Source organism: Capricornis sumatraensis, chromosome 5 (assembly GCF_032405125.1).
Source record: "Capricornis sumatraensis isolate serow.1 chromosome 5, serow.2, whole genome shotgun sequence".
Taxonomy (NCBI): Eukaryota; Metazoa; Chordata; class Mammalia; order Artiodactyla; family Bovidae; genus Capricornis; species Capricornis sumatraensis.
This window is the reverse complement of record NC_091073.1, coordinates 98,662,387-98,690,376: the sequence shown is the minus strand read 5'-3', so window position 1 is coordinate 98,690,376 and position 27,990 is coordinate 98,662,387. Positions and strand designations below refer to the sequence as shown.

At 36.1% G+C, this 27,990-nt stretch overlaps 1 protein-coding gene across 2 annotated transcripts; it reads left to right on the top strand.

The window, feature by feature from the left end:
• Nucleotides 1–3: 3 nt before the first annotated feature.
• On the top strand, nucleotides 4–27,490 carry TMEM209 (transmembrane protein 209). Of its 2 annotated transcripts, XM_068972836.1 has the most exons (15): nucleotides 4–113; nucleotides 429–565; nucleotides 706–764; nucleotides 1,591–1,722; nucleotides 2,372–2,610; nucleotides 3,659–3,860; nucleotides 10,916–11,091; nucleotides 11,900–11,971; nucleotides 14,117–14,213; nucleotides 16,864–16,989; nucleotides 19,232–19,329; nucleotides 20,357–20,471; nucleotides 20,574–20,671; nucleotides 22,290–22,363; nucleotides 25,682–27,490. In XM_068972836.1, the coding sequence occupies exons 2-15, from the start codon at nucleotides 429–431 to the stop codon at nucleotides 25,734–25,736; spliced, it is 1,680 nt and encodes a 559-aa protein (XP_068828937.1). In that variant the 5' UTR covers nucleotides 4–113; the 3' UTR covers nucleotides 25,737–27,490. The 2 variants fall into 2 exon arrangements, with proteins under 2 accessions (XP_068828937.1, XP_068828938.1); XM_068972837.1 differs by lacking the exon at nucleotides 16,864–16,989.
• The last annotated feature ends 500 nt before the right edge of the window (nucleotides 27,491–27,990 follow it).

Genomic DNA, 27,990 nt, shown 5'->3' with positions numbered 1-27,990 from the left:
TATTTTATTTGGAATATTTTCTCACCAAACTTGGTATTTTGGATTTCTTATAGGTCTTGGCCTGGTCCTTGTTACACATTCCAAAAATACAACACTAACCCTTGAATTGCAAAGTAAGACGGTTTTCTTTATTGGAAATGTTATTCTCTGAAGGGACCACCCAGTTCTCTGTTGAGTACACTGTGATGCCAATGAAGCTGTCATTTAGGATTCATTTTTCATATTAAAGGGTATTAATTAATATTAAAGGGTATTAACATTAAAGGGTAAAAACAACTTGGAAAAACATTTGAAAGATGAGGAAAAAGTATGTGCAATTTTAAGTTACCCACTGGGTGACTGAACAACTGTAATAGACACAAGTTTAATTTCTTACATGGAGCAGTAGTTCCGTTTGATTAATTCCTAAGCTTTTTGATTTTGAACAGATGCAAGGGGAGCCAAACCCAAGTGCTTCCCTTATTGACAGAACCATCAAGATGAGAAGAGAAACAGAAGCTAGGAAAGTGGTTTTAGCCTGGGGACTCCTGAATGTGTCTATGGCTGGAATGATATATACTGAAATGTAAGTTAATTAGCCAAAAAAAATGGGAAAAAAGTAAAAATTGAAGAGGCCAACAGTTGGTTCCACAGGTTTTGTGTTCTGATTTTTGGGGTGTATGTATCTTTGTCTTAATATTAAAAAGCCTTTCTGATTTTTTTCAGGACTGGAAAATTGATTAGTTCTTATTATAATGTGACATATTGGCCCCTCTGGTATATAGGTAAGTAATTTTCACTGTGATTTAGAGTTACTCCCAATGAAAAACTGCACTCAAGTTGAATTCAACTTAGTATTCATTCCTTCATTCAACACATATTTGAATGCCTGCTATGTTCCCAAAACTGGGAATACACCAGGAAGGGAACAAGGTCCGTACCCTCATGGGAGGAATACTCTAGTAGAAGAGACAATCAAGTTAATAAACAGTACAATTTCAGGTAATCATGAGTTCTGTGAAGAAAAATAAACTTTGGAACTGGTAAGATTTGTATTTGTTATTCTCCCTGAATTGCCTTCCTTCTCTACGTTTTCACCTTTCAAGACCAACCAAATTTTTTTCCCATTGATACCTTCCTCAGTTTCCTCATTCCTTCCTCTCTCTGTTCTTAAGTAGTCCTTAGGTATAAAGAATCTTTGTGGCCATTAAAATAAATTCCAAAGTCTAATACATACATTAAAGTCTGTGATAGGGAAGTGATGGGGCAAGTGGAAGAGCAAGAGTTCTGGAATCTATATACCTGAGTTAGAATCATGGCTTTAGTAACTAGCTGTGTGCTATTGCAAAAGTCACCTGACTTCTTTACAACTGTTGGCAGAACTAAAATAAAGGTGAAAATGTTTATTGTAAAAGGATTAATGATAATATTTTGAAACTCACTGGTAAATGCCCTACACATAATAGACATTCATTAAATGTTAACTGTTAATGAGGAATAAGAATATAGTTTTTAATTTTTTTGTTGTTAATTTGCTAAAGTATGCATGGTTTTGTTTCCCCCATTTAAATGTTCCACTCCCCTTTTAAAAAATAAATTGTTCTCTTTCAGAGCTTGCCCTTGCATCTCTCTTCAGTCTAAACGCCTTATTTGATTTTTGGAGGTATTTCAAATACACTGTGGCACCAACAAGTCTGGTTGTTAGCCCTGGACAGCAAACACTTTTAGGGTTGAAAACAGCTGGTAAGTGTTTTATACCTTTTGCAAAGGTGAGGGGAAAGTTTGGCAGTAAATCTCTCAATTTAATTTTCTCATAAACTCAGCTAGAAGGGATTTCTAATGCCATCTGATTCAACTCTATTAAACAGTTTTACAATAAATTGTCTTAAGATCAATGATTATATTCCTATTTATATAAATTAAATAACATAGCCTCATGGAAGTTTGTTCCATTGTTTAATTACAGTTAAAATTAAATGACTAATTTTTGCTGCGTTAAAGCCAGTTTCTTATTTTTAACTTGATGGAAAATGGTACACAACCTTTTGTGATATTTTGGTAATACTACTTTATGTAATTTAACAACCAAGTCACACTTACTTGCCATTTCCCTGACCAAAAAAGATTCAGTTCATTGCATTTGTTTTCATAGAAACTTTATTTACTGTATGTGTGCTCAGTTGCTCAGTCGTGGATACTTTCCAACTCTTTGAAACTCACTGGTAAAATTTTTGATCTATGGACTGTGGCCCTCGGGGCTCCTCTGTCTGGGGAGTGGGTTGCCATTTCCCCCTCCAGGGGATCTTCCTAACCCAGGGGTTGAACTCTCATCTCTTGTGTCTCCTGCCTTGGCAGGCGGTATACTTAACACACGGTTATTTGTTCCTTCTAGTTGTACAGACTACTCCTCCACGTGATCTGGCAGCAGCCCAAATCCCTCCCTCTCCACCTTCTTCAATTCAGGGTCAGAGTGTGTTAAGTTATAGCCCATCTCGCTCACCCAGTACCAGCCCCAAGTTCACCACCAGCTGTATAACTGGATATAGCCCTCAGCTGCAGGGTCTGTCGTCAGGTGGCAGTGGCTCTTACAGCCCCGGAGTGACCTACTCACCCGTCAGTGGTTATAACAAGGTAGGACTCTTATCTCCTACTATTTTACTTACTGCTTCTCTTACTACTACTATTTTGATTACTATTTTAGAAGTGGGAGGTTTGAATTGAAAATCACCTAGTGAGTCAAAACTCCTTTTTTTTTTAATCAAGAAACCCAGAACCAGTGGGTACTTGACTTGCCCAAATTTGCCTATTTAAGAGGCAAGAATAGGGCTTCCCTGGTGGCTCAGTGGTGAGGAATCTGCCAGCCAGTACAGGAGACATGGGTTTGATCCCTAGTCTGGGAAGATTGCCGTGAGACAACTAAACCTTGCACTGCAGTTACTGAGCCTGCCCTCCAGAACCTGGGGGCACAGCTACTGTGCCCATGTGCAGCCACTGCTTAATAAGAGAAACAACTGCAATGAGAAGCCCACACAGGAGAGAGAAGCCCCCACTCTCCACAGCTAGAGAAAAACCTGCTCGCACAGCAGTGAAGACCCAGCACAGCCAAAAATTCAAAAAAGAGCCAAGAATAGAACTCAGTTAGAAGTTCTTTATATCACATCTTAAAAGAATCCTCAAAAAAAAAAAAAAAAGATTTAGCTTTTGCAAAAGACAATGTACTGAGGGTAACCGTCTAGGATTTTTCTGCAGACTCTTTATTTATTTATTTGTTTAATTTTATTTGGGGGCATACAGCATGGCATGTGGGGTGATGGTTCCCTAATATCTCTTGTTAAATGAGGAGTGTCTGGCAATGAAAACAAGACCTGTGTGCAAGTCTTTGTATGGATATAGATTTTCAGCTTTTTTGGGTAAATGCGAGGGAGCAGGATGTTTGCTATTGTATGGTTTAGTTTTGTACAAAAGTGCCAAACTGTCTTCCAAAATGACTACTGTTTTGCATTCTTACCAGCAATGAATCCAAGTTCCTGTTACTGTACATCCTTGCCAGCATTTGATGTTGTCAGTGCTCTGGATTTTGACCATTCTAGTTGGTGTGTTACTTTTTGAAAGTTCAAAAACCAAAACAAAGACATATCAATTAAAGAGAAATAAAATGAAGTTCTTTTACTTTGTTCAGCTGGCAAGCTATAGTCCCTCTCCTTCTTCTCCGTATCCTACCACTGTTGGTCCAGTGGAGAGCAGTGGATTGAGATCTCGCTACCGTTCCTCACCCACCGTCTACAACTCCCCTACTGACAAAGAAGACTACATGACCGACCTGCGAACCTTGGATACTTTCCTTAGAAGTGAAGAAGAAAAACAGCATAGAGTTAAGCTGGGTATGGATATATTTTACAAATATACATATTTGGGGTGTTGTGCTGTTGTTCATCCATTATTTTTATTACTTTGGTCCCATGCATGTTTTAAGTCTTTTTACTAATACACCTTGTGTAGCTTAGCAGAGGAATTTATTTTTTGTTTTTGTATTTTGTGCTGTTAGAATCAAGTTCACCAAAATTTAAGACGTAAAATAGAACTGAGCTAGCAGAAATCTTAAACCTTTCATTAACGATTAAAACTTTTTCATATAACGTAATTTATAATTTGTTTAAAAGTTGGGGTTATAAAATGTTTTTGAATGGTGTCTGGCAGGGCGTGGTGAAGTGAGGGTGGTCTCTTTGGGGTAGTGCTTGCGAAGGTCGGTGTAGCAGGGAGAATGGAGGAAGCATGGGTTTACACCAGACATGCTGCTTTTCTTCAGAACATTTTTTAACTTGTCTCTCGTTTACCTTGGGAAACAATGTTAGCAAATCTTAATCTCTTTGGGGTGGATTTGATTATTACAAAGTCAATTATTTGAAACCAAATTAGGTTATCGAGCCGAGTAATGATTTTTCCCCCTCAGGAACTTGCACAGACAGCGCCCTCGGTGCTAAAGCACGGCCACAGCGAGGAAGCCCGTTATTGGGCCATGGCTCTTTGTGTCACTCGAAGTCTCTCTATTGATTTTTAATTTAATTGTGCCTGAAAGTGCCACAGATGTCAAAGAAACAAATCAATATTACCTTGTTATTTGTCGATACATGCTTTTTCTTCTTTTTAAATTTGGAAATATTTCAAGGAAACCGAAAATTGTAGAGTAAAATTCAAAGAACCCTGTGTACCCTCTACATTGCCTTTGTCACAGCCAGATATTTTCTGGCTTCCATTTTTATTTCTTCTTTGACCTATACAAGTTATTTAGCAATACTGTTGGGAAGTATGATGGGTGATTGGTGTTGCTTTGAATTTCCAAATATGGGAAATGGAAGGCTTCGTTATCTTTTTTTTCCCCTCTCCTAAGTTAATTGTACGGTGACTAGAGATTTTGGTCTGTACCCTATTAATTTTTTCATAGTTTTTGAAACTTGTACCTAGGGCTGCTATTTATGACCACTTTTTGTGAGTGGATCTTCGTGTGTTGAAAAGAATGCATAGTCTATAAATATTGGGTTTCATGTTTGTTCGTTGAGTCAAGCTTCATAATGGTATTCTTAAATTCTTTATTAATTTTGATCTGCTTAATTTGTTACTAAGAAAGTGTACTAAATGCACCCACTGATTGTTTCCCAATAAATGTCTCCCTGTAACTGTCAAATTTGCTAAATATTTATGCGATTATGTTACCTGCATGTAAATTCAGAATATCCTTCTAGTCAGTTACTCCTTTTATCTTTATCTCTTAGGCTTTTTGCCTTTGAGTCTGTTGTGTCTGACATTAACAGCTATACTGATTTTCTTCTGGGTATTTGCCTGTGTATCTATGTCCATCTGTATACTTTTAAGCCTGCCGGGCCCATAGGTTTTAGGTAATTAAGTATTTTGTATGAATTAATCTGTATTAGTATTTTGTGGAAAACTACTTTGAAACTATAAATGTCCTTTTCCTTATCAGATTTTCACTTAATGGCTTTAATACCCTTTTAAGATTCTTTTCAAAGTTAATTGTTACTGGTTGTCATGGTACTTCTCTAATTTTTTTCATTCCTTTTTTTATTTATCCCTTTTTTGTTTTTTATAAACTTTTTTTGTGTGTGTGGTTAAATTTACAAAGAGTTTCCATTTTAAACATCTTAAGTGTATCATTTAGCATTATGTACATTCAGTTTGTTGTACAGCCACTTCTTAAATATCTATATTTGTTAGTATTCTCCTGTAAGGTAGAGCTTCTTTTCTCCAGTTAGGTTATTTATTTTGATGCTTAGATTGTCTCAGATTTGGCTAGTATGATTGTCTAGCTTCTGTGTTCTTCTGGTATCATTCTTTGAACACTCCTCCCCCTTTCCCCAACCCTACCCCCAGCCCACCTCCCATAAGATATTCCAGGCTCTTTCTCTAGTAACTAGCTTTGGAATTAGTCTGTTTTTCCAGGGGGTCATGTTTGCTTCTAGTGGAGAAAGATATCTCGTAATTAATGTCTGTGCACTGGATATGCCATGGTTAATCTTAAGTCCACTGAGCAAGACAGTTAGGAAACATATGGAAACACACTCACACACACACACTTGTATATTTCTCCATCCATCCATGAAAGTGAAAGTGAAGTCGGTCAGTTGTGTCCAACTCCTTGCACCCCTACAGACTGTAGCCTACCAGGGTCCTCTGTCCATGGGATTTTCCAGGCAAGAATATTGGAGTGGGTTGCCATTTCCTTCTCCAGGAGATCTTCCCGACCCAGGGATCGAACCCAGCTCTCCCACATTGCAAGCAGACTCTTTACTGTCTGAGCCACCAGGGAATCCATCTATCTAAAAACCATGAATTCCTATGATACCTCCAATTCCAGTCCAACTATACAGGGTTTGTCTTAGCCTCCTTCCTTTACATATTTATAACTCCTTTCTCCAGTAACGAGAAAATGGACACTCACATATACTCTTTGTTGTTCAGTCGCTAAGTTGTGTCCGACTCTTTGTGACCCCATGGACTGCAGCACGCCAGACTCCTCTGTCTTTCACTATCTCCTAGAGCTTGCTCAAATTCATGTCTGTTGAGTCAGTGATGCTATATAACCATCTCATCCTCTGTCATCTCCTTCTCCTTTTGCCTTCTGTCTTTCGCAGCATCAGTCTGTGCCGTTGAGATAATTCTTTGCATGAGGTGGCCAAGATATTGAAGCCTCAGCTTCAGCATCAGTCCTTCCACCGAATATTCAGGGTTGATTTCCTTTAGGATTGACTGGTTTGATTTCCTTGTAATCTAGGGGCCTCTCAGGAGTCCTCTCCAACACCACAGTTCAAAAGCATCTGTTCTTCAGCGCTCAGCCTGCTTTATCATCGAGCTCTCACATCCATACCTGACTACTGGAAAAACCACAGCTTTGACTTATACACACCTTTGTTGTCAAAGTGATGTCTCTGCCTTTTGATACACTGTCTGGGTTTGTCATAGCTTTCCTTGCAAGGAGCATCTTTTAATTTCATGGCTGCAGTCACCATCTGCAGTGATTTTGGAGCCCAAGAAAATAAAGTCTGTCACTGCTTCCACTTTTTCCCCTTCTGTTTGCCATGAAGTGATGAAACCAGATGCCATGATCTTCACTTTTTGAATGTTGAGTTTTTAGCTAACATTTTCACTTTCCTCTTTCACCCTCATCAAGAGGCTCTGTAGTTCCTCTTCATTTTCTGCCATTAGAGTGGTGTCATCAGGATTTATGAGGTTGTTGATATTTCTCCTGGCAATCTTGATTCCAGCTTGTGCTGCATCCAGCCCATCATTTCACATGATGTACTCTCCATAGAAGTTAAATAAGCAGGGTGACAATATATAGCCTTGCCGATTCCTTTTGCAATTTGGAACCAATCTGTTGTTCCATATCTGGTTCTAAACTGTCGCTCCTTGACCTGTACACAGGTTTCTCAGAGGGTAGTTCACATGCATCTCCTAAGAACAAGGACATTTTCCTTTCTGACTACCATATGATTTTCATATTTAAGTTACTACTGTTCTTCATGTTTACATTTCCTCCAGTGGACCCAATAATGACCTTGGTAGCTCTTTTATTGATGGAGGATCCAGTCAGGGACCACATATTTCATTTAATTGTCAGGCTTCTTTAGTCTTTTTTCATCTGGACCGTTTATGAATGTGTGTTCTCTTTTTTGTCTTTTATGATATTTACATTTTGAAGATACAAGGCCAGTTTTGTAGATTTGTATTTGTGTGATGGTTTTCTCATTGTTAGATTCATTTTAAATATTTTTTGGCAAGAATAAAACTTAGCTGGTGGTATGTTCCTTTCAGTGCATCACATCAGAGGATACATGATATCATTTGTCCCTCTATTGGCAAAGTTAAATTGGATCTCCTGGTCATAGTGATGGCACAGTTTGTTCACAGTAGCTTGTCCCTTCTGTAATTTATAAACAATCTATAGTATGATGCTTTTGAGACTTATGACTATCCTGTTCCCTTAAGCAGTCTTTTACTCCAGCAGTTTTAGCATCCATTGATGATCCAGTGAGTTACTACAGTAGTACTTGCAAAATGGAGACTTTCTAATATTTCCGTTTCTTCAGTGTACATTTAGTAGTTTGGCATTCTGCTATAAAGAAGAGCATTCTGTTTTACTCCTCACCCCACAATTTGTTTTATCCAGTTAGGACCGATGGTTCTGTCTTTTTAATTTAAACTTTAAACTGCTGTTTAACTCACTGAGTTTTTTAATTTGTCTTTTTTTTTTTTTCCTGGTTTCAACATTTTATTTGCTTCTCTTTGATATATGCCTGATTTATTTTAGAGTATCTTGCTTTGTTCTTATGTTTTCCATTCTTTTTCTTATCTCAGTCACTTTAAGCATACTTTAAAATTCCTGTCCAATAGCTCCATTATCTAAAGTTCTTGATTACATACTAACATTTTTTTTCTTGTTGATGCATTTGCTTGGAGATAAGTTTCTTTGTGTTTTACGCATTTTTCATTTTTGGTAAGCTCGTCTTCGGTAGAGTTTCATCTGTGCTTTTTTTGTCCTAGGCAGGCTGGATGGAAGCCTTTCGTTTCCTCCTAGCAGTTTCATATTTGCCTCTTTCTGGTGATTGAGGAATATCATTGATCCTGAATTAATTTAAGTAATTTCTGGGCTTGGAGGTTCCTGGACCTTACAGGGAATGTAAATGGGTGCTGTAAACCCACATGAAGGCGGATCTGTAATTTTTAAATCTCTGAGGATTTCTTTTTAAAAACAACCTAAGAGAGACAGGCTTCCTTGTTACCTGCTGGTGTCAGTGAACAGATGTTCTCTTCCTTATCCACTGAGAATACAGCCCCTTGAGGTCCTCAGCTGTGTGCCAGGTGCAGGGAATAGAGGTGGGAAGGAGGTCTCAGTCTAGCCCGATACCTTGTGCACGTTTCCAGTTCCCAGGCACTGAAATCCACACTGATAGGTTTCCCAAAGCCTACAAAATTCTCCAGAGCAACCGCAGCGTCACTTCACACACAGACCACTGGCCACTCTGATTTTCAATTCCCTCTTCATTTTTAGCGGCTATTCCCATTACATATCTGCAAGCTCCATTATTCATTTAAATTATATATTTTATTATTCTTACGTCTTTGGGGTTGTCCAGCTACGGATTTTGTGCTGTTTTGGTGGTGATGGTCATTACAGAGAGGCCCTATTGTGTCGCTTCTTGCTATATCTTTTCCTTGTACTTTAGCTCATGTACAACAGATATAAAAATGTATTTCTGTCATCTACATAGAACTTTTGTCATCTAAAGCCAATCTTCTTTGAAATTTTCCTTAAGTTCAGGTTTCCCCTCAGAAAGCTTGATTACCATTTTTAAAGTTAACAGTCTAAACAGTTAGTCAAAATAGGGTAAACTGTTTGCTCTTATCATGACCCCATGTCTCTTCCTTTTTTATTCCCTATTTATTCAGTCGTTGTACTTGTTTAAAACTTTTCTTGACATTAATTCATTCCGCTAAGTCAGTGTTGCCAGAAGTTCTACTTGGAAATATCATACCAGGTGTGATGTTTCTTTATTATACGTAGCTATTATTTTTATGCCAGTATGGAGCATACTTTCACCAGTGCTACCAGCATAAGACTGGCTCGCCTCCAAGGTTTTGATGCTGTGACTTGAAACACTGCCACATGTCCCTTTCACGATTTCTCATCCTCCATGCCTCTAAACATCAAAAGGAAACCAGTTGTATTATTTTACAGTCATGCCTTTTAAAAATACTGCTAAGATTAAAAAAACTAGTCTCTATTTGTGATTTCTCTGTGAGGGTATGAAATATCAATTGATATTTTGACATCAGTTAAACTTCGAAAAAAATAAACTCTTCCTAAGTATCAATGGACGTGAGTTTGACCAAGCTCTGGGAGATGGTAAAGGACAGGGAAACCTGGGGTGCTGCAGTCCATGGGGCCACGAAGAGTCGGACATGACTGAGTCAGATAGGACTGAGTGACTGAACAGCAACAAAGTATCATATGATTGTCTTGAAAATTTGCTGTTTGCTGAGGAATTGTGCTAGATGCTGGGCTTCCCAGGTGGCGCAGAGGTAAAGAACCCGCCTGCTAGTGCAAAAGACCTGGGTTCAGTCCCTGGGTTGGGAAAATTCCCCTGGAGTAGGAAATGGCAACCCACTCTAGTATTCTTGCCTGGAAAATTCCATGGACAGAGGAGCCTGGTGGGCTACAGTGCATGGGGTTATAAAGAGTCAGACATGATTGAGCACACATGTGCTAGATTAAACTAGGGAAAAAAATACTCCCTGCCCTCAAGGAGCTCAGATTTTGTTTGGGAAAGGAGATAAACCTTAAAGTGTGGTTAAGTACTGTGGTAAAGTCCCTAAATGTGACTGTTTATGTTTCCTAAAAGTAAAATGATAAACTTAGAAGTGTAATCAGCAGACAGTCTCTTTTAATACAACACAAGAATTACTAATAGACCACAGTGTAGTGCTGGGAAGAGTTAAGTTTAGCTGCTAGCCAAAAGACTAGTATATTAATAGGAGGCTGTAGTTATCCCATTCAGAAAGAGCTTCTAAAAATTCAAGCAAGAACTTAGCCTATTTATTTCCTGATGAAATTTGTCTTTTGTTTCTCTCTGAAGCATCGGAAAGTCTTAGAGAATGAAACAAGCTTAACTTTACAACAAAAATAAGCAGACACTTTCAACCACTTAGAAATCTTATGGCTGTTAAAGTGATACTGCTCAGGAAAAGTTCTTTTTAATGTTTAGCACAAGCACTCCATTTCTCTAAAGATAATGTTGGGAGGAGAGAAGGCTTTGTCTTGGGTTGCCATTGCATAGGTTCCTAGATAGCCAGAGCTCATATACCAGCCCCTGGTATCAAAATCAGTACGCAACACTGATACTCCTTACATGCATCATTGTAGGAAGCCCAGATTCTACGTCGCCGTCCACCAGTCCTACTTTCTGGAACTACAATCGTTCTGTGGGGGATTATGCACAGACTTTGAAGAAGTTTCAGTATCAGCTTGCCTGTAGGTCTCAGGCGCCATGTGCTAACAAAGATGAAGCCGATCTCAGCTCTAAACAAGCTGCAGAGGAGGTAAGTGGAAAATAAAAGTGACTTGATGTTTGTGATTTACAGGTTGTTCAGAAGTCTTCTTTACTACTTCTGGAAGTTGTTTTCTGTAACATCCGCTTTTACTGGCTAGAACTGTAAATCTGGCACATGTTATACACTAGAAAGGGGCTTTCCTGCTGGCTCAGATGGTAGAGAGTCCACCCGCAGTGTGGGAGACCTGGGTTCAATCCCTGGGTCGCAGCATCCTCTGGAGAAGGGAATGGCAAACCACTACAGTCCATAGCGTCTCAAAGAGTCGGACACAACTGAGCGACTTCACTGTCAACTTTCTCAAACACTAGAAAGACCCCTAGCTAACTTGTGTACTGAAAATTGAATTATATTCTACATTTTACTCTTTACGACACAGAGTTAACATTAGTGTCCTACCTAAAACAAATTTTGTGGCACTCATTCATAAAAAGATATCTCAGGTATCTATTTGTACTTAACATATATAAGATTCTTGCTCTTAAAATAACATTTGGATTAGAACATTTGACTAGAATATACATTTGATACAGAATATTTTGTAGTTTCATCAGTTTAGTAGCAAATAAAGGATTTTGAATTTTCTTCTTAAAAAAAAAAGAATGTTTAAACATACCAATGTAAGGAATTTTGAATGTATGTGCATGAATAGCAGCTACTGCATGTTAATCAGGTCAGTATTGATGATCATGAAGTTTTTTCCAAAGTATTCAAAATATTTCTGAGGTTGGGGGAAGGGATGACTGATAACCTGGCAAGACTTTTCCTTACTGATTCTAAACTTTTTTTTTTTTAACAGGTTTGGGCAAGAGTAACTATGAATAGACAACTTCTTGATCATATGGATTCATGGACAGCTAAGTTCAGAAATGTGAGTTTTGACATTACTCTGTGGACAGTATTAGTGCCTCTTCATATACAAAGTATGTTATTAGCATATCAGTTAGAGATGTTAGTTATTAGACTATCAGAATTAAATATTACTAAAACTGCCCTATGGGTGACACACATAAGGATAAACATGACATTTACCACATGGTATCTGCATTCTTGGGACTTTTTCCCCCTCACTACTTAGCAAATCACCGTATTTTGAGTGGATAAAGGAACAGTATATTTAGTTATTAAGATCTTCCCTTTCCCAACATCTCAATTTTGCTTTTCAGAGAGCTTTCCTATCAGAGCCTGTTGTGTGTCTAGACATGTGAGGGAAGCAAAAATGAGGTCATTATTCTCTGAAAACTTCAGTGTTAAAGACCATAACATATACTTGAAGCTACTTCAGATTGTATCCTTTTCTTCAATTTTTCATGAGAAGAGCGTTCTAATCTTTGGCCTGGAGGTTGGCAAAAGCCAGCTCTCCCACATACAGAGTGAGTGAGTTCCCTGGTTTCAACCCTACCTCATTCTATTGCTCTCTGTGGTACCCACATGTCCCCCGGTCTAGGGGGTAAATTGGCCCCTCCTCCACTACGGGAAGCTCCACTTAGACTCTGTAGAAGCTTATTCCACTGTTTCATCCTCCACCATTTACTCACTGACTCCCCATCTTCTAGAAATATTATATATTGAAGTCATTTGTACTCATTTTTTGTTCTTTTGCTATAATTTACATAGGGTGTCAAGAGAAGGTATGGTGAAAATAGTAGGCTACTTTATTGAGCCAGAAGCCTGGTTGGCTTTTTTGAATAAAAATTCCAGAGCCAGCCCTAGAACTACTCAGTGAGGCCTTCTAGGAGTGAGGCCTGGATCTCCCTCCTGCATCTCAGACAATTTTGTTGCAGCCTAAATGCAGCTGGCAAGTAGGATACATTTAATAAATGTTGGAAGAATGAACAAGTGAAATGATTTCCTAGAACTGTATTTCCTTTTATTTCCACTTATAGGCTTATCTAAAAATGATAATATATTTAAAAGACAAAGCCTTGGTCAGGAGTATTAGCTTGGAAGAAATGCAAACACAATCCTTGATCTGAATTCCTTAGGCTACAACGGTCTGAAATTTAGGGGATTTTGTGTAGTTTCTTTTGAAAAGCAGTGTATACATATACCATATATTTTATAATACACTAGCAGGATCTTTTTAGTACTCAGTAATCAACCACATTATTGTTTCTGCAGCAAAACATATGAGCAATCATGCTGAGTAAGATAAAGTCTAAAAATAGTTCCATAGGAATTCAATTCAGGTCTTGCCAATATATCAAATTTTCTTGCTAACTAAATTATAAAAACACATCATTTTCAGGGGTTTTTTAATTCAAAAATTTTATTAAGAATTGTATAACTTGTATTTGATCTGAAACTTTTTCTCATCCTTCTGCTTTATGGTTAAACAGAAATGTGGAAGCAGAAAGGGTAGTTGAAGTTGGTGTTGCACACACACCCAAAACCCATAACACACAAACCAGGTTGGGTGTGGATTCTTTGAACAGTCTTTTCACATACCAGGATGAGTTTGATATCAGGCATGCAAAGTGGTGTTTGAAATTCCTAGTCCTAAAGTGAATAGTATAATAGTCACAAACTAGTTTTAATATAATATCAGTTTTCCACATGGTTAGGGAATTGAGGGAGCCTGCTGAGAGAGAATCAGTTATGCTCGTTTTAAAAACTATTATACTAATCACAAACCAGTAAAAAAATGCTACATGCATAAATATGTGACAGATTACCCTGGAAATATAAACTAAAGATGATCCTTTTAGCTAAGTATTAATATATAATCATAGAAAGAAGAATTTAAGAAAAACTTAACATGTAACCGTAAATTTTATATCGTCAAAAAACAGGCAAACAGGCATATCTGATTTAAGAGTATAACTTCATTAACTTACATTTTGTTAGCATATTTACTTAACTCTGTAGACTCTGGGTGCTGTTACTTCCATTCTCTTTTACTATGTGCTCTATTAATATTAGTGTACAAGACAGTAAAAAAACTTTCATGAAAATAATCTTTTGAGAAATGCTTTAAAATTATGTGTGTAAAATTGTTCATCTCATTTCTCCCTAGTGGATCAATGAGACAATATTAGTGCCGCTTGTGCAAGAGATTGAGTCTGTCAGCACGCAGATGAGGCGAATGGGTTGTCCAGAGCTGCAAATAGGAGGTATGTGAGAACAGAGCCCAGCATTTGAGTTCCTTCAGTGAATCTGCCAAGTGGAAAATTTCTTCTTGTAATGGGCTATTTAACAGCATCCTTTGTTACCTTTTTTTCTTTTCTTTTTTTTTTACATTTTCCTGATGGCTAATAATACTGAGCATCTATTCATGTGCTGGGCCATTTATGTATCATCTTAGGAGAAAATACCTTTTCAGATCTTTTACCCATTTTTTTTCCCCCTTTACCCATTTTTAAATTGAGTTGTCTTTATTATTGAGTTGTAGATGTTCTTTATTTATTCAAGTTCTTTCTTTATACAAGTAGCTTATTAGATATTAATTACAAAATTGTACAAAGCATAAAAAATGTATAACAATGCTAATTTAAAATCCTCAATTTTCAATTTATCTGCTAAAAATAAAACTGTTAAAGTTTAGTGTAATATAATTTGCCTAAAGTATATATACTATAACTTACTTAGTGCTAAGTAGTGAAGTTTCAAAAATACAAGGAGTATTTTAGTCAACCAGATCTTTCTAGAGAACGGATTTCTCTTTGAAATATGTAAAAGCTTTGGATTGCAATTAACACTTTCCATTTGCTTTGGGTATCTTTTCATCCGTCTTTATTCTCTGGGTTAAGTATAGAATTGTACATTGCTAAAGTACTGGCATCATTGACTCAGTGGACATGAGTTTGAGCAAACTCTGGGAGATAGTGAAGGACAGGAAAGCTTGACGTGCCGCAGTCAAGGGGTCACAAAGAGTCAGATACAACTGAGCGACTGAACAACAACATTTACTGAGTACCCCAGTTTTTTTGTTTATTTATTTATTTGGCTATGCTGGGTCTTACTTAGTTGCAGCATGTGGGATCTAGTTCCCGGACCAGGGATCAAACCTGGGCCCCCTGCATTGCGGAAGTCCCCAGATGTTTTATATGTAATGTACACAACATTCACATTAACCTTGAAAGCTAGCTTTTAGTGCCTATTTTATGGAATAGGCTGCTAAGACTCAGAGAGGTAAAGTAACTAGCCCAGTGTCACAGAGCAGTGATTTGAGGCCAGAGCCCTCTGACTCCAAAGTTGGAAGGGTTACTTCCTAGGTCTTGGTAGTATTATTTGAACTTACAGTTATCTTTTTTGAGATTTTTTATAAGCTATGAAAATAAGTATCTTTCACATTTTACCAGTGTGATGTGCTTTTTAGAAAAGAACAGCATTGTTTTATGACTGCAAAAACAACATGTGTATGTTCATTGTAGAAAATTTGGAAAGTGGGCTTTCCTGCTGGTAAAGAATCCACCTGCCAGTGTAGGTTCAATCCCTGGTTTGGGAACATCCCCTGGAGAAGGAAATGGCAACCCACTCCAGTATTCTTGCCTGGGAAATCCCATGGACAGAGGAGTCTGGTGGGCTATAGTCCATGGGGTCACAGAAGAGTTGGACACAACTCAGCAACTAAACAGCAACAACATAGAAATACACAAAGAATATTACCTGTGATTGTACTTCAGGAGATAACCACAATCTGTCAGTTGGTTTTTTGTTTTGTTTTTTACTTTAATCATGAAAACTGTTCAGTTTTAGTTTTCATAGAAAGATCTTTCAAGAAGGAGGGGACATATGTATACCTATGGCCGATTCATGTTTTTATATGGCAGAAAGCAATAAAATTCTGTAAAGCAATTGTCCATCAATTTAAAAATAAATTAAAAAAAAAACATGGAGAATCAGTCAGTTTTAGTTACAATTGTATATTCTTTTTTTGGAGAAAGATACTATGATACTGTATATATCAGTTGTATGTTATAATTTAAGAACATTAACATGTGGAAAGTATGTATTTGGGAGTTGAGCAAATAGTATGTATGTGTATATATCTTTAATTGAATTAAAGTCATACCTCCTTTTTTCCCTCCACTTTTTCTTTTTGTTAAGTATTCTCCAGTACTATTTTTATGGCTAGTTTATATTTCTTTTCTATGGATGTAATATATTGTATTTAACTGATCTTTGTTATTTAATAGAAGATTTTCCCCTTACTAATAGTGCTGTGAGTAAATGTCCTTTTACTTAATATTTGTGTACATTTATAATTACTTCTTTACAGTAATTTCTGAGAGGTAAAGTTGTAAGTTCAATAGGTATAAATGTATTAAGCCTTTGTACGTAATCCTTCAAAAAGCTTAAAATGAATTTATATTCTAGCAATAATGTCACCTATAAGAAAGCCTCTTTTCTCAACATTGTATAATAAGGTTGGACATTTTGAAACTTTCTGTTGGTTTATTAATTTCTTTGGATAGTAGTCTTTCATGAAATGAAGAGAGAAATCACTGTCATAAAGTTTTCACTTGTTAGTGGCATATAGACATCTTTTAATTCAATCTGATTTTGAAAGCTATTGTGTATCTTTTTATTAATATATATACCCCGCAAGAATCTCCTGTGTATTAGTTGTTTATATAATTGCCACCTTGCCAGAAATGGTCAAGTAAATTGTAGGTAAAATAGATAATGCAGGTTGTTAAAATAAACTATCGTTGCTTTTATTTATTCCTTCAACATCTATTCAGGGAAGAGCATTTGAAGTTTTTTTGAAGGTCGACATGAAGAATAACCTGTGTGTCCTGTGTGTTTTAATTTTAACAGAGGCTAGTATTACTAGCTTGAAACAGGCTGCTTTAGTCAAAGCTCCACTTATTCCAACTCTGAATACAATCGTGCAGTATCTAGACCTCACTCCAAATCAGGAATACTTGTTTGACAGGATCAAAGGTAATTATTGATTTGAAGAGGGAAAAAAATGAGAGCTCTTAAAAATGGTCAAAATAATGTGGTTATCCTTGAATACAGTAATAATTTTGTCCTATATAGGGAAACTTAAATATGACTAAATGGGTTTACGTGAATATTTCATTCATTTTCTATTCTTAAACCACCAAGAGTGGATGCCACAGTGACATTCTTTATAATTTTAGTATGCTGATCTTATTTCTCTCAGTTTTGATAGGTCATGTGTAATATGTTGCTTCTTTATATTTCTGTTATATCCTGATTATTTGGGGAAAATAACCCTGGTTATTTTCCTGGGTTGGGAAGATCCTCTGGAGAAGAGAATGGCAACCCACTCCAGTATTCTCGCCTGGAAAATCCCATAGACAAAGGAGCCTGGGCGGGCTGCAGTCTGTGAAGTCTCAAAAGAGTCAGACATGACTGAGTGACAGAGAGTGTGCACATATACACACGTACACAATCTTCTCAGGAGACTGACTTGAGAATCAGGATATTTAGCCTCCCTGATACCCCCACATACTCTGTTTATGGCTCCCTACATTTGTCTGGATAGACTCTGTAAAATGGTCTCATCACTAAAACAAGTTTTAGAAATATTATTTCACTTTTTAGGTTTATCATAAATCTTAATTTGCAAGTGTTATGTTGCCCCTTCTGTATTCTAGGCTTAGACTAGGGTTCAGGAATAAACATGTATCATGACTTTTTTTTGAGTATAATTGCTTTACAATGTGTAAGTTTCCGCCAGACATATGAGCCTCCCTGGCACCACTCCCCGCAGGTCTCACCCACCTGGGTCGTCACAGAGCTCCGAGCTGAGCTCCCTGCGCTGTGCTGCGGCTTCCCGCTGGCCAGCTGCTTGACAGTGTATGTCAGTGCTACTCCCTCATTCACCCCATCCTCTCCTCCCCAGGAATGTTCTGTATGAGGAGAATCCAGACATACTTAAAACTAGACACGAGAGTCTGCTCAGCCTTCTTCTACCCAGCACCCAGTTCTAGCAGCCATCAGTCCCTGCGCAGCCCTCACCCTTTCCATAGTCCCATCTGCCTCCTCCCTTCCTGCATTCTTTGAGGCCAGTTCTGTATGTCATCATCAGATTATCTGCAAGGATCTTGATATGTATCTGTAGAAGAGGATAAGGCCTTTTAAAAAGAGAACCACAAACAGTGATCACACCTCATACTTTTATATTATGAAAAATATAGCTTATATACATAGCCAGGTGGTGCAGAGATAAAAAATCCGCCTGCCAGTGCCGGAAGGCCCAGCTTTGATCCCTGGTTCGGGAAGATCTCCTGGAGGAGAAAATGGCAACCCACTCCAGTATTCTTGCCTGGAAAACCCCATGGATGAAGAAGTCTGACAGGCTACAGTCCATGGGGTTGCAAAGAGCTGGGCACAACTGAGTGACTAACTCTTCACTTTGCCTCATAGTTAACAGGATAGTTATACATCCAAAAAAAGATGTGTGTGTGCACATATATACAGAGTGTGTATACATATATATATAAAGTTTTATATGTCAAGTATAAAAATGTTTAAAAAACACAGTGAACATTTATATGGGGCTTCTAGATTGAACAGTTACCATCCTTTTACCATATTTGATTCTCTCTACATATACGTACACACATGCATTTTATATATACACACACACTTTTTTTGCTCTTAACATTGTGGACATCATTACTTCTCAGCACATGAGTTCCTAAAAGTAAGAACATCCTGAAAAGTGAAAGCGAAGTCGCTCAGTCGTGTCCGACTCTTTGCGACCCCATGGACTGTAACCTACCCGTAATACAATTATCAGACCTTAAGAATGAATATTTCTATATCTGATGATCCAGTTGATATTCAGATTTCCCCTTTGTCCGGAGACTGTTACATGCCCTTTTTCCCCGAGTGGAATAGTTTATGCTCACACATTACATTGTGCTGCTTTCTCTTTTCTTTTCTGTCTAAAACATTTCTGCCAGCTTTTCTCTCCCCATGTGACATTGCCTTTTTTAAGAATCCAGAACAGTAATCTCGTCTTCCACTGGATTTATCTTATTCTTTCTTCATGATGCTATTTAAATTAATTTTTTATATCGTGTATTTCTTTGTTGGAATGTTTTGATTGGGTTTTTAAGATGACATACTTTCATTGTTGTAACCCCTTAGCCTGTTTCTTCTTTCTTATACATTCTTAGCTTTTTAAATTTCACCTATGTTGCTACAGAACTTTCTCAGGGAGGCTGTATGAGCTCGTTTCGATGGAATAGAGGTGGAGACTTTAAAGGTCGCAAGTGGGATACAGACCTGCCCACGGATTCTGCTGTAAGTCCTCAGTTTTATTTTTATTTTTACTTATTTTATTTTATTTTTGTTTTATTATTTATTTATTTTTATTTTTCTCAGTTTGACATTTTTGTTATGGGTTTATTTTTCCATTATAAAATAAGCATTAAAAGAACATAGAGGGAATTCCTTGGTGGTCCAGTGGTTAGGACTCACTGCTTTCACTGCTGTAAGCCCAGGTTCAATCCCTGGTCAGGGAACTAAGATCCTGCAAGCTGCATGCCATGGCTGAAAAAGAAAAAAAGAAATTTTTTTTTAATAAAAAAACTTTAGAAATTAAGTAGAAATAAAAAATTAAAATTGTACTGGCATCTTAACCCAACCACTGTTAATATCTTGGTGTATTTTCTTATTTTTTCTTTACTTAGATTGTGCTATTTTTAATGTTTTTTTATCATAGATGTAATTGTAAAATTTGTGTCCTGCTTTCTTTCACTTTTCAGTGTTTAAGTATTTGCATTATTACTCACTGTCATTTAACTGACCTGAAAGTTTTGGAAATATGTAGTGGCGGGGGCAAGGGGCAGGATTTTTGTTTTTCTATCTTAAATACCGTTGGGAGTAACATAATGCATGTTTCCTTCTAATTTGGGGTTATGACTTTAAGAAACATTCCTAGAATTAGATTTATGAGATCAAAGATTGTAAAGTTTTGAGCATTTAATAGTTTCTCAGAATTATGTTTGTTTTCTTAAAATGACTGTTGCATGTGAAAATGAAGTTTTAAATGCTGATATTCAAGAATTAAATATATGTGTATTTTATCTTGATTTTGCTGTTAATTAACTATATGAGGGTGAATAATCCACTTACCACAACATTAGGAATGTCTTTTATCTTTTCATTTTATAGATTTCATCTTACAAATATAACCACTTAAAAGCATTTTTGCTAATTCTTTCTCTGGGGAACAATTTAAAAATTGCAATCATTATAAACAGATGTTTGAAAAGTACCACACATAGGTTTTCATGCTGACTTTGAAAAATTATTTCCTTGTCTTCAGATCATCATGCATGTATTTTGCACCTACCTTGATTCCAGATTACCTCCACATCCTAAATATCCTGATGGAAAAACATTTACTTCTCAGCACTTTGTTCAGACACCAAATAAACCAGGTATAAACAACCTCTCCTAAAAGAATGAGTTGAGCTTTTCACGTAAAATAATGTAGTGGGGGCTTTTCGTTTGGTTTTTAATGTAGCCTGTTTCCTTTACAGATGTGACAAATGAGAACGTTTTCTGCATTTATCAGAGTGCTGTCAACCCTCCCCATTATGAGCTCACCTACCAGCGCCATGTCTACAATCTTCCAAAGGTGCTTCTAAATAGAGCAGTTGCTATTACTGATGTCATGGATGACTTACTTTGATATTTCTTTTAAAATTAGATTCTCTTTATGAAATAGGTAAACTTCTTAAGTTAGGGGGAAAGTGCTATTTTTATATCCCTTTTTTAAAAAAATTCTGAAAGTAATATATACTTAATTTGGAAAAGTATGAAGAAAAGGAAGAAAAATTCATTCCATTATTTAGAGGAAGCTGTTACTATTTAGTGTTTTTTTTTTTCATTTTGGTTTTCTCTGTACTTTTTTATGGGTTGAAATCATATTATTTGTATAGTTCTATATCCTTTAAAAAATTAACATTATAACATAATTTTCCATGACTTCAAAAGTCTTCATAAAAACACTTTTTAATGACTATTTTAAAACTTCATAATAAAGATATAATTTATGCAACCACTCCCTACAGTTGGACATCTTGGATGTTTCTAATTCTTCATTGTCGTAAATACCTTTATGCATATAACTGTCTATATTTTGGGTAATTTTTTAGCTCAAAGTCAAAAAATGGAATTCTAGGTAATAGAATATTTTCAAGGCTGTTAAAATATATTATCAAATTACTATATGAAAAAATTTATTGTACCAGTTTATACTTCTATCCAGGCATTTTACTCTTAATTATAAACGTCAGTTCTGTTGATGACCTTTGTGGTTATTTTGTTACCAGCATCTTTACTAAAGAAATTTTACATAGACTAAATCATAAATTATATTCTTCATTCTGTCAGATACCCAGGAGAGAATATTTCATTTTTTTTTAGTTTAATATTTCAGCTTTGTAAGTGTAAATAATTTGGGCCATTTAAAGAAACACTGTCTTTAAAAATCATATATCCTAAAGATATTTTAGGCAAAACACTTAAATCAGAGTGGACAGGTATAAGTTAATCAGTAAACTGAAAATCTCGATCAGGAGCTGTCAATAGTTTGAGTTTAGTGCTAGCAAAATACTGCCTTGTCCCTTGTAGATAAAATAAATTTACATTTAATATATTACTTATACTGTTATATATCATAATATATTTTAAAGTGTGATTAAAGGTTTTTTAATCTCAAAACTTTTGTTTAAACTGTTGCTTTTGGGGGTAGTGTTTTGTGTGTAGGATACAGAGGTACCAGCTTCAGAGTATCTCTCATCCAGTCCTTCGTAAATGCTGCTCCCCTCGTGTGGGAACTTCCCAGTGTGTTTATTTCTGCTTATCTTTCAGGTCTCAACTTAAAAATATCTCTTCTCAGGGAGGCATTGCTTCACTGCTCTAGTTTTTATGTATTTGTTCCCATGGCACCCTGCACCTCCTCCTCTCTCATAACATTCATCACACGTTAGTTCTGAGTTTCCTGTCTGCCTTTTCCTTCTGCTAGACTTTAAGCTCCTTGATTACATGGATCCTCTCTGTTTTATTCACCACAGAAGTCCCACTTATAGCACAAAAGTAGGTACTTTGTTTAATGAATGAATGAAAGCCTGAATTACATGGAATTCTGAATTAGTAGAATATAAATTGATAGGATCCACACTTACCACTCAGACTGAATTTTTGTCCTGGTTTGGTTTAAATCTTGGTGGGTTTTTTTGTCTTTGTTCCAGGGCCGAAATAATATGTTTCATACACTGTTGATGTTCCTCTACATTATAAAAACCAAAGAGTCAGGAATGCTTGGGTAGGTATTAATGCTTTAAAAATACAAGTACTTATTTTATACACTTTTTCTTATGTTCGGATTCTGCAGAAGGCAGCATCATATAGTGAAAAGATTTGTGGACTAAACAATACAAGATATGGTTTCTAGTACTAGCTCAGCGCTTTCACTAACCATTTCTGCCATCTTGAGCAAGTCCATTAATCCATTTCCCTATTGATAAAAAGACAATTCGACCACATTATTGGCTTTTACAGTGGTGTTTCCCCAGAGGGAAAATTCAGATATATCAGGCTCTCGCCACTTTAAAATTAAAAAAACAAACAAACCAACTGGAGTCCTGTTTGTTTAGGCTATCCCATTTCAGACACAGAGCCTTCTGCAAAATATTTACACTTCCAAAGAGACTGAGTCAGCACCCATTCCATAATACTGTTAATTGGAATGGAAAAATGGTCAGTTGAAATTATTTACTTTGTGTCTTCTAAATACTTAGTAATGAAGATCACATACTGTTACAGTAAACTCAAAATTGCTGTCTTGTCATTTTGGTGATTTGAAATTTCAGCGCTTCAAAACAGTATGTGAAGTAAATGGACCCCAGCTAATGCTGGGTAAATCTGGTAATGCATGGGCTGGAAGTCTGAGAATCTGGGTTCTGGGTGCATCTCTGCCTGCACTAAGTAACCTGAGGCTAAAAAAATGAAAAGGAAAGAGCTGAGTAGAAAGCATCAGTCTGTTCAGCTCTGATCTGCATGTTTCTGTTCAGTTCTATTTACGTGTCCTATTTAATACAGGTTTAGAACGGCACTGTCCCACACAGCAGCCACCAGCCACATGTGTGTGGTATTGAGCATTTGAAACATGACTAGTCTAGACTGAGATGGGCTGTCAATGTAAAAGGTCCCCTGGAGGAGGAAATGGCAACCCACTCCAGTATTCTTGCCTGGGAAATTTCATGGACAGAGGTGCCTGGAGGGTAGCAGTCCATGGGGTTGCGAAGAGTCAGACACAACTGAGCATGTGCACACGCACTATAGTGTGAAATATGTAGACTAGAATTTAAAGACCTAGTATCAAATCATAAAGTGAAATACCTCTTTAATAATTTTGTGTATTGATTACATGTTGAAATAATATGTTGGATATACTGAGTTAAATGAAGTATAAAATTATTTTCACCTGTTTCTTTTTACTGTTTAGTTTTTAATCTTTCTGTTGGACAGCACTGCACTGGAGAAAGACAAATTCCTATCTTTCTGTTGTTTTTTTTTTCTATCTTTAATTAAACATATTAGATGCAAAGATTTTAGGACATAAACTGAAATTTATAAACAGCTTTCTAAGAAATTTGTCAGCTTCCTATAGCATGTATTTTTTTAATGTAAGAAAGATTAAATAGGAAACTCACTTTTGTCAGGCATCTCTGCTACCATGGTTCTTTTTTATTTTTTAATTACAAAAATAATGCATGCTCAATATAGAAATATTTAAACAGTACAGCAGTGTATAAACTAGAAATTGAAAACTCCCCTCTGATCAACTCTCTCTCAATGCCACTCCTTCAAGGTATCCACTGGGTTATCAGTTTGAGGTGTATGTTTTTCCAGTTACTTTATGGGGAAAGTTGATTCTGTTTTTCTTTCTCATATTGTTTAAAAATATATTGTACCCAAACATATTACCCTGTGAGCTGCCTTTTAATCTTATGGTGTAGCTTGGATATTTTTCTGTGTCAATAAATAGACTTTTTTCCCTAAATTTTCTAGCAGCATTTGGTTATAGATACACATATATTAGAAAGATGGGATGTGCTATGGCTTTGTAATTCTTCATTTAAAAGTGTTTCTGGAAGGCTCTTTTGAAGTGGGGAATTAATTTAGCAGTATTTTAAATAGTGAATATTTTAATTGAAAATTTATCTTTTCCTCTAAAAATCTAAATTGATAACTGATACAAGTTTGTGTTGAATGCCATAGTTTAAAGTACTTAGTGGGACAGTGATTTACTCAGAGGCCCAAAAGAATTGATACAGTTCTTAAAGTGCTTATTTTCTCTGAATGAGCCCCTTATATGTGGAAATATAAGTGAAACATTTTAAACTAAAATTAATCTGTTATTTATTTGATTTTTTTCAATCCAGGGGAAAAAAACTGAAATTACTAGCTTTTAAAATATGATTGATCTTTTTAATACATTGTAGAACAACCAAATGTTAAAAACTGCCCTCCTGTGTCATAAAGGAAATAAGCAAGTGGCTCAAATATAGTCCACTTGGGATCATGCCCATAATACAGCAGATTGATACAAATACATTACCAATTCAGTGCCACGTATTTGTGCAGTTACTAGAATGATATGAATGTTTTACTTCCAAGAAGGAAAAAAATCTAGACAGAATTGACTGCACAGTAAAGTGTCCTGTTTAGCAAAAGACACCATAAATAAAGTTTGAAACTAAGTGACAAACTGAGACAAAGCATTATAATTGTAATTTTTTTTTCCCTATCATACTGAAATTTCTCATTTGCCATGTTGTTGAGGGTATGGAGAAAAACACAGTTGATGAAATTACCCTTTTTGAAGGACATTTTTGGTATATTTAAAATTTTTTTATTAAAAGTAATACAAACTCATAATTTTAAAAGTCACAGTGTGCTAAAATTTCATGACAGAAATAAGGCATTCCCAGTATTCCCCAAGCCCACCTCCCAAAAGCAACCACTTAAAACTCTTCTAGCTCCAGATAGTGGAGATGTGTAGTTCTCCTTTGTCATCCTGTTGGATGAGTCACTGTTCTCTTTTGGCCCTCTTCTGCTTCCCTCTTACTTTGAATACAGTTGTATTACTCTAGGGAGTAGATTTTTCTTTATATTATGTGCAGTAAGGCTTAATTTAAGCTGTATTAGTAATACCTGTATTTACTGAAGCATCCCAAATAATTAGAAAACTTCTAATTGAAATCAAGTATGTAAAGTTCTCTAAAAGGCCTAGCATCTCTAAATCTCCATTTTAAAAAATTTAATTGACACTTTTACTTACTTGCTAAAATTGTCCTGTTAACTCCATCTGTTATAGTATTTCTTGAGTTCCACTGAAGAATTAATTTTCAACACTCCATAAACCATTTGTTCTAAATTTGGGTTTTAAGCACAGGTAAGAAAGTAATAACTGTTACTAGAATTCATCTGATAAACCATGTATAACATAACTGCAGAAAAGCACTAAATGTCAATTAAACTTGTATTCCTTGTAAAGACTCCTGTTATTTGGGGGGGGGGAAATACCTTAAATGCTTTGCAATCAATTTCACTAATTTTTTTTTTTTTCTTTTTTTAGGAGAGTTAATCTTGGCCTCTCTGGTGTGAATATTTTGTGGATTTTTGGAGAGTAGTGGATAATTTAATTCCAAACATTTGGACTTCATTTGACTGAATCTAAGCATCTGAGTCACTGCCTCTTCTGAAATAAGATACTATGTGTATGTTACAAACTCTTTAGATGTAACAGAAAATAGCTAGTGTGAAACATATTCTACACCAAGAAAAATTACCTTCAATTTTTTATCATTTCAGAAAAAACTACAACCCTTCAGATTTTTGTTGACACAAAACAGTGTGGTTACCCCTTAATTAATTTGAGTACTTCTTCATTGTAACCGCCAAATAAGAATCATTCACCGTATTGTTCCCCACAAAATTGTTTTTTCAATTGAATTATTTAGTATAAATAATTAAAAAGAAACAAGCAAATTGCTCACTTTTTTTAATGTCTATATTTCCCCAGTGTTTGGCAAATCAGCCCAAGGCCCAGATTTAAAGAAATGAGATAAACTTCTAAATAATGTTAATTCATGTGTATTTTAAAAATATTATTGAAAGAATGGTATGAATGTTTAAAAAGTCAGCTCTCTATGAAGTTCATAGTTTTTGAACATGGATTGAAAAATGCTGCATGGTCTTCTCTGTGATGCCCTCAACCCCTTCCACTCTAGTCTTGCCTTGCCTCTCTCCTTCCCTGCCCCAGCCAGACTGGCCCTCTCAGTGGCTCCCACGCACTCCCACTGCCTGAGACATTCCTGCCCCACTCTTGGTCTTTCTGACCCTCCTCAGCACCCTTCTAAGTTCTGCCTAAACGTTGCTTTCCCAGGGGACTATCCCCTCCCCATCCCCTTTCCATTCCCACCACCGCCACCCAAGTCCCCCAGACCCTCTGACTGTTACCTCTCCTGGTACCTGTCAACTTAGCTTCTTATCACCAAGAAGTGGTTTGAAATCACATGTGCACATGTATCTCTTTATGTCTCTTTACACCTGAGCTGTTCAATTACAGCAGCCACCGAAGGCTATTAAGCACTTGAAACACACCTTGTCTGAATTGTAATGTGCTGTGAGTGTAAAATTACATCAAAGACTTGATGTGACTAAAAGACCGTAAACTAAACAGAAAAATAAAAAGTCAACTTGGGTTAAATTTAGCTGATAGAATTAAACTATTTAGGTCTTAGTGAAGAGACTGAAGACATCAAGAAAACAATTGCCTTGGTTTTAATAACTCAGTTTCACTATTCCCTAATATTGAGTTCCCTTCTTTAAGATCATATTCTATCTTATCTGTTTAAATTTCTTAGATGTGTTCAAAATATCTGGAAAGTAGGAAATTACCAAATTTTGTAAGTTTTGCTTGACTCTCCATCTATTTTTTTAAATGTATAAGTAGTATATCTAAGGCTAGCTAGCATCTGTATATGTTTTCTGGGTTGACATATTAGAGACTGCTTTACCTGGGAAACCAGTACCTTCTCAAAAACTCCATGTCGGTGTTATATATGCTGCTGCTTTTGTATAATTTGTAAATCTTGTTCCTGTTTTTAAAAAGTCAGATGTCCAAAAGAAAGGAGGTTTCTATCTTATAACTGCTTTTGATATGTGCTAAATTTGTTAGGATACAATGCCAATTAAGCATGTTAAATATAAGAACATTTTACAGTCTAAGTCTACCATTTCAAAAGTTTGTGTATCTACTTCACAATTATAAAAAATAAAAGATAATATGTCATTTCTTATATTAAAGTTTATGTGTCAAAAATGCAACATACAGTAAATATTTCACATGAAGTAATGGTACTTGTTAAAAAAGGAAAGATTTTGTTTGCCTACTAAGGGTGGTATGGGTTACTATACTCTGGGTAGCTTTCATATATTAATTTGTCTTCACAAATGTTTCAGCCAACATATACTTACTATAGCTTTTATTAAAAATATTTTAATGAATTAGTTTGACTTCACACTTCAAGAAGACACTGCATTGCAAATGTGGTAAATTTTTTGGTACTTCTGTTAAAATGAGTAAATAATCTTTTCTCTAATTAAATGTTATTTATAGTATATTTCTCACAAATTTTTCTTCACTTGACTCATCTTTATGGGGTCAAATACACTAATCTTTTAGATTATGTTCACTGTATCATTCTTTCTTCTTTATGAACATCAGCCTTTTCTTCAGCCAGATTTGTTTTAGAAGCATGTTTAGGTGTTTATAATTTAGTTCCTACTGTGACATAAAAATACTGTGTTGCTTGGCTTTCTCAAACAGATACATACTTTGAACTGATATTTCAGTGGTGAAGACAAGCAGCATGTATATAG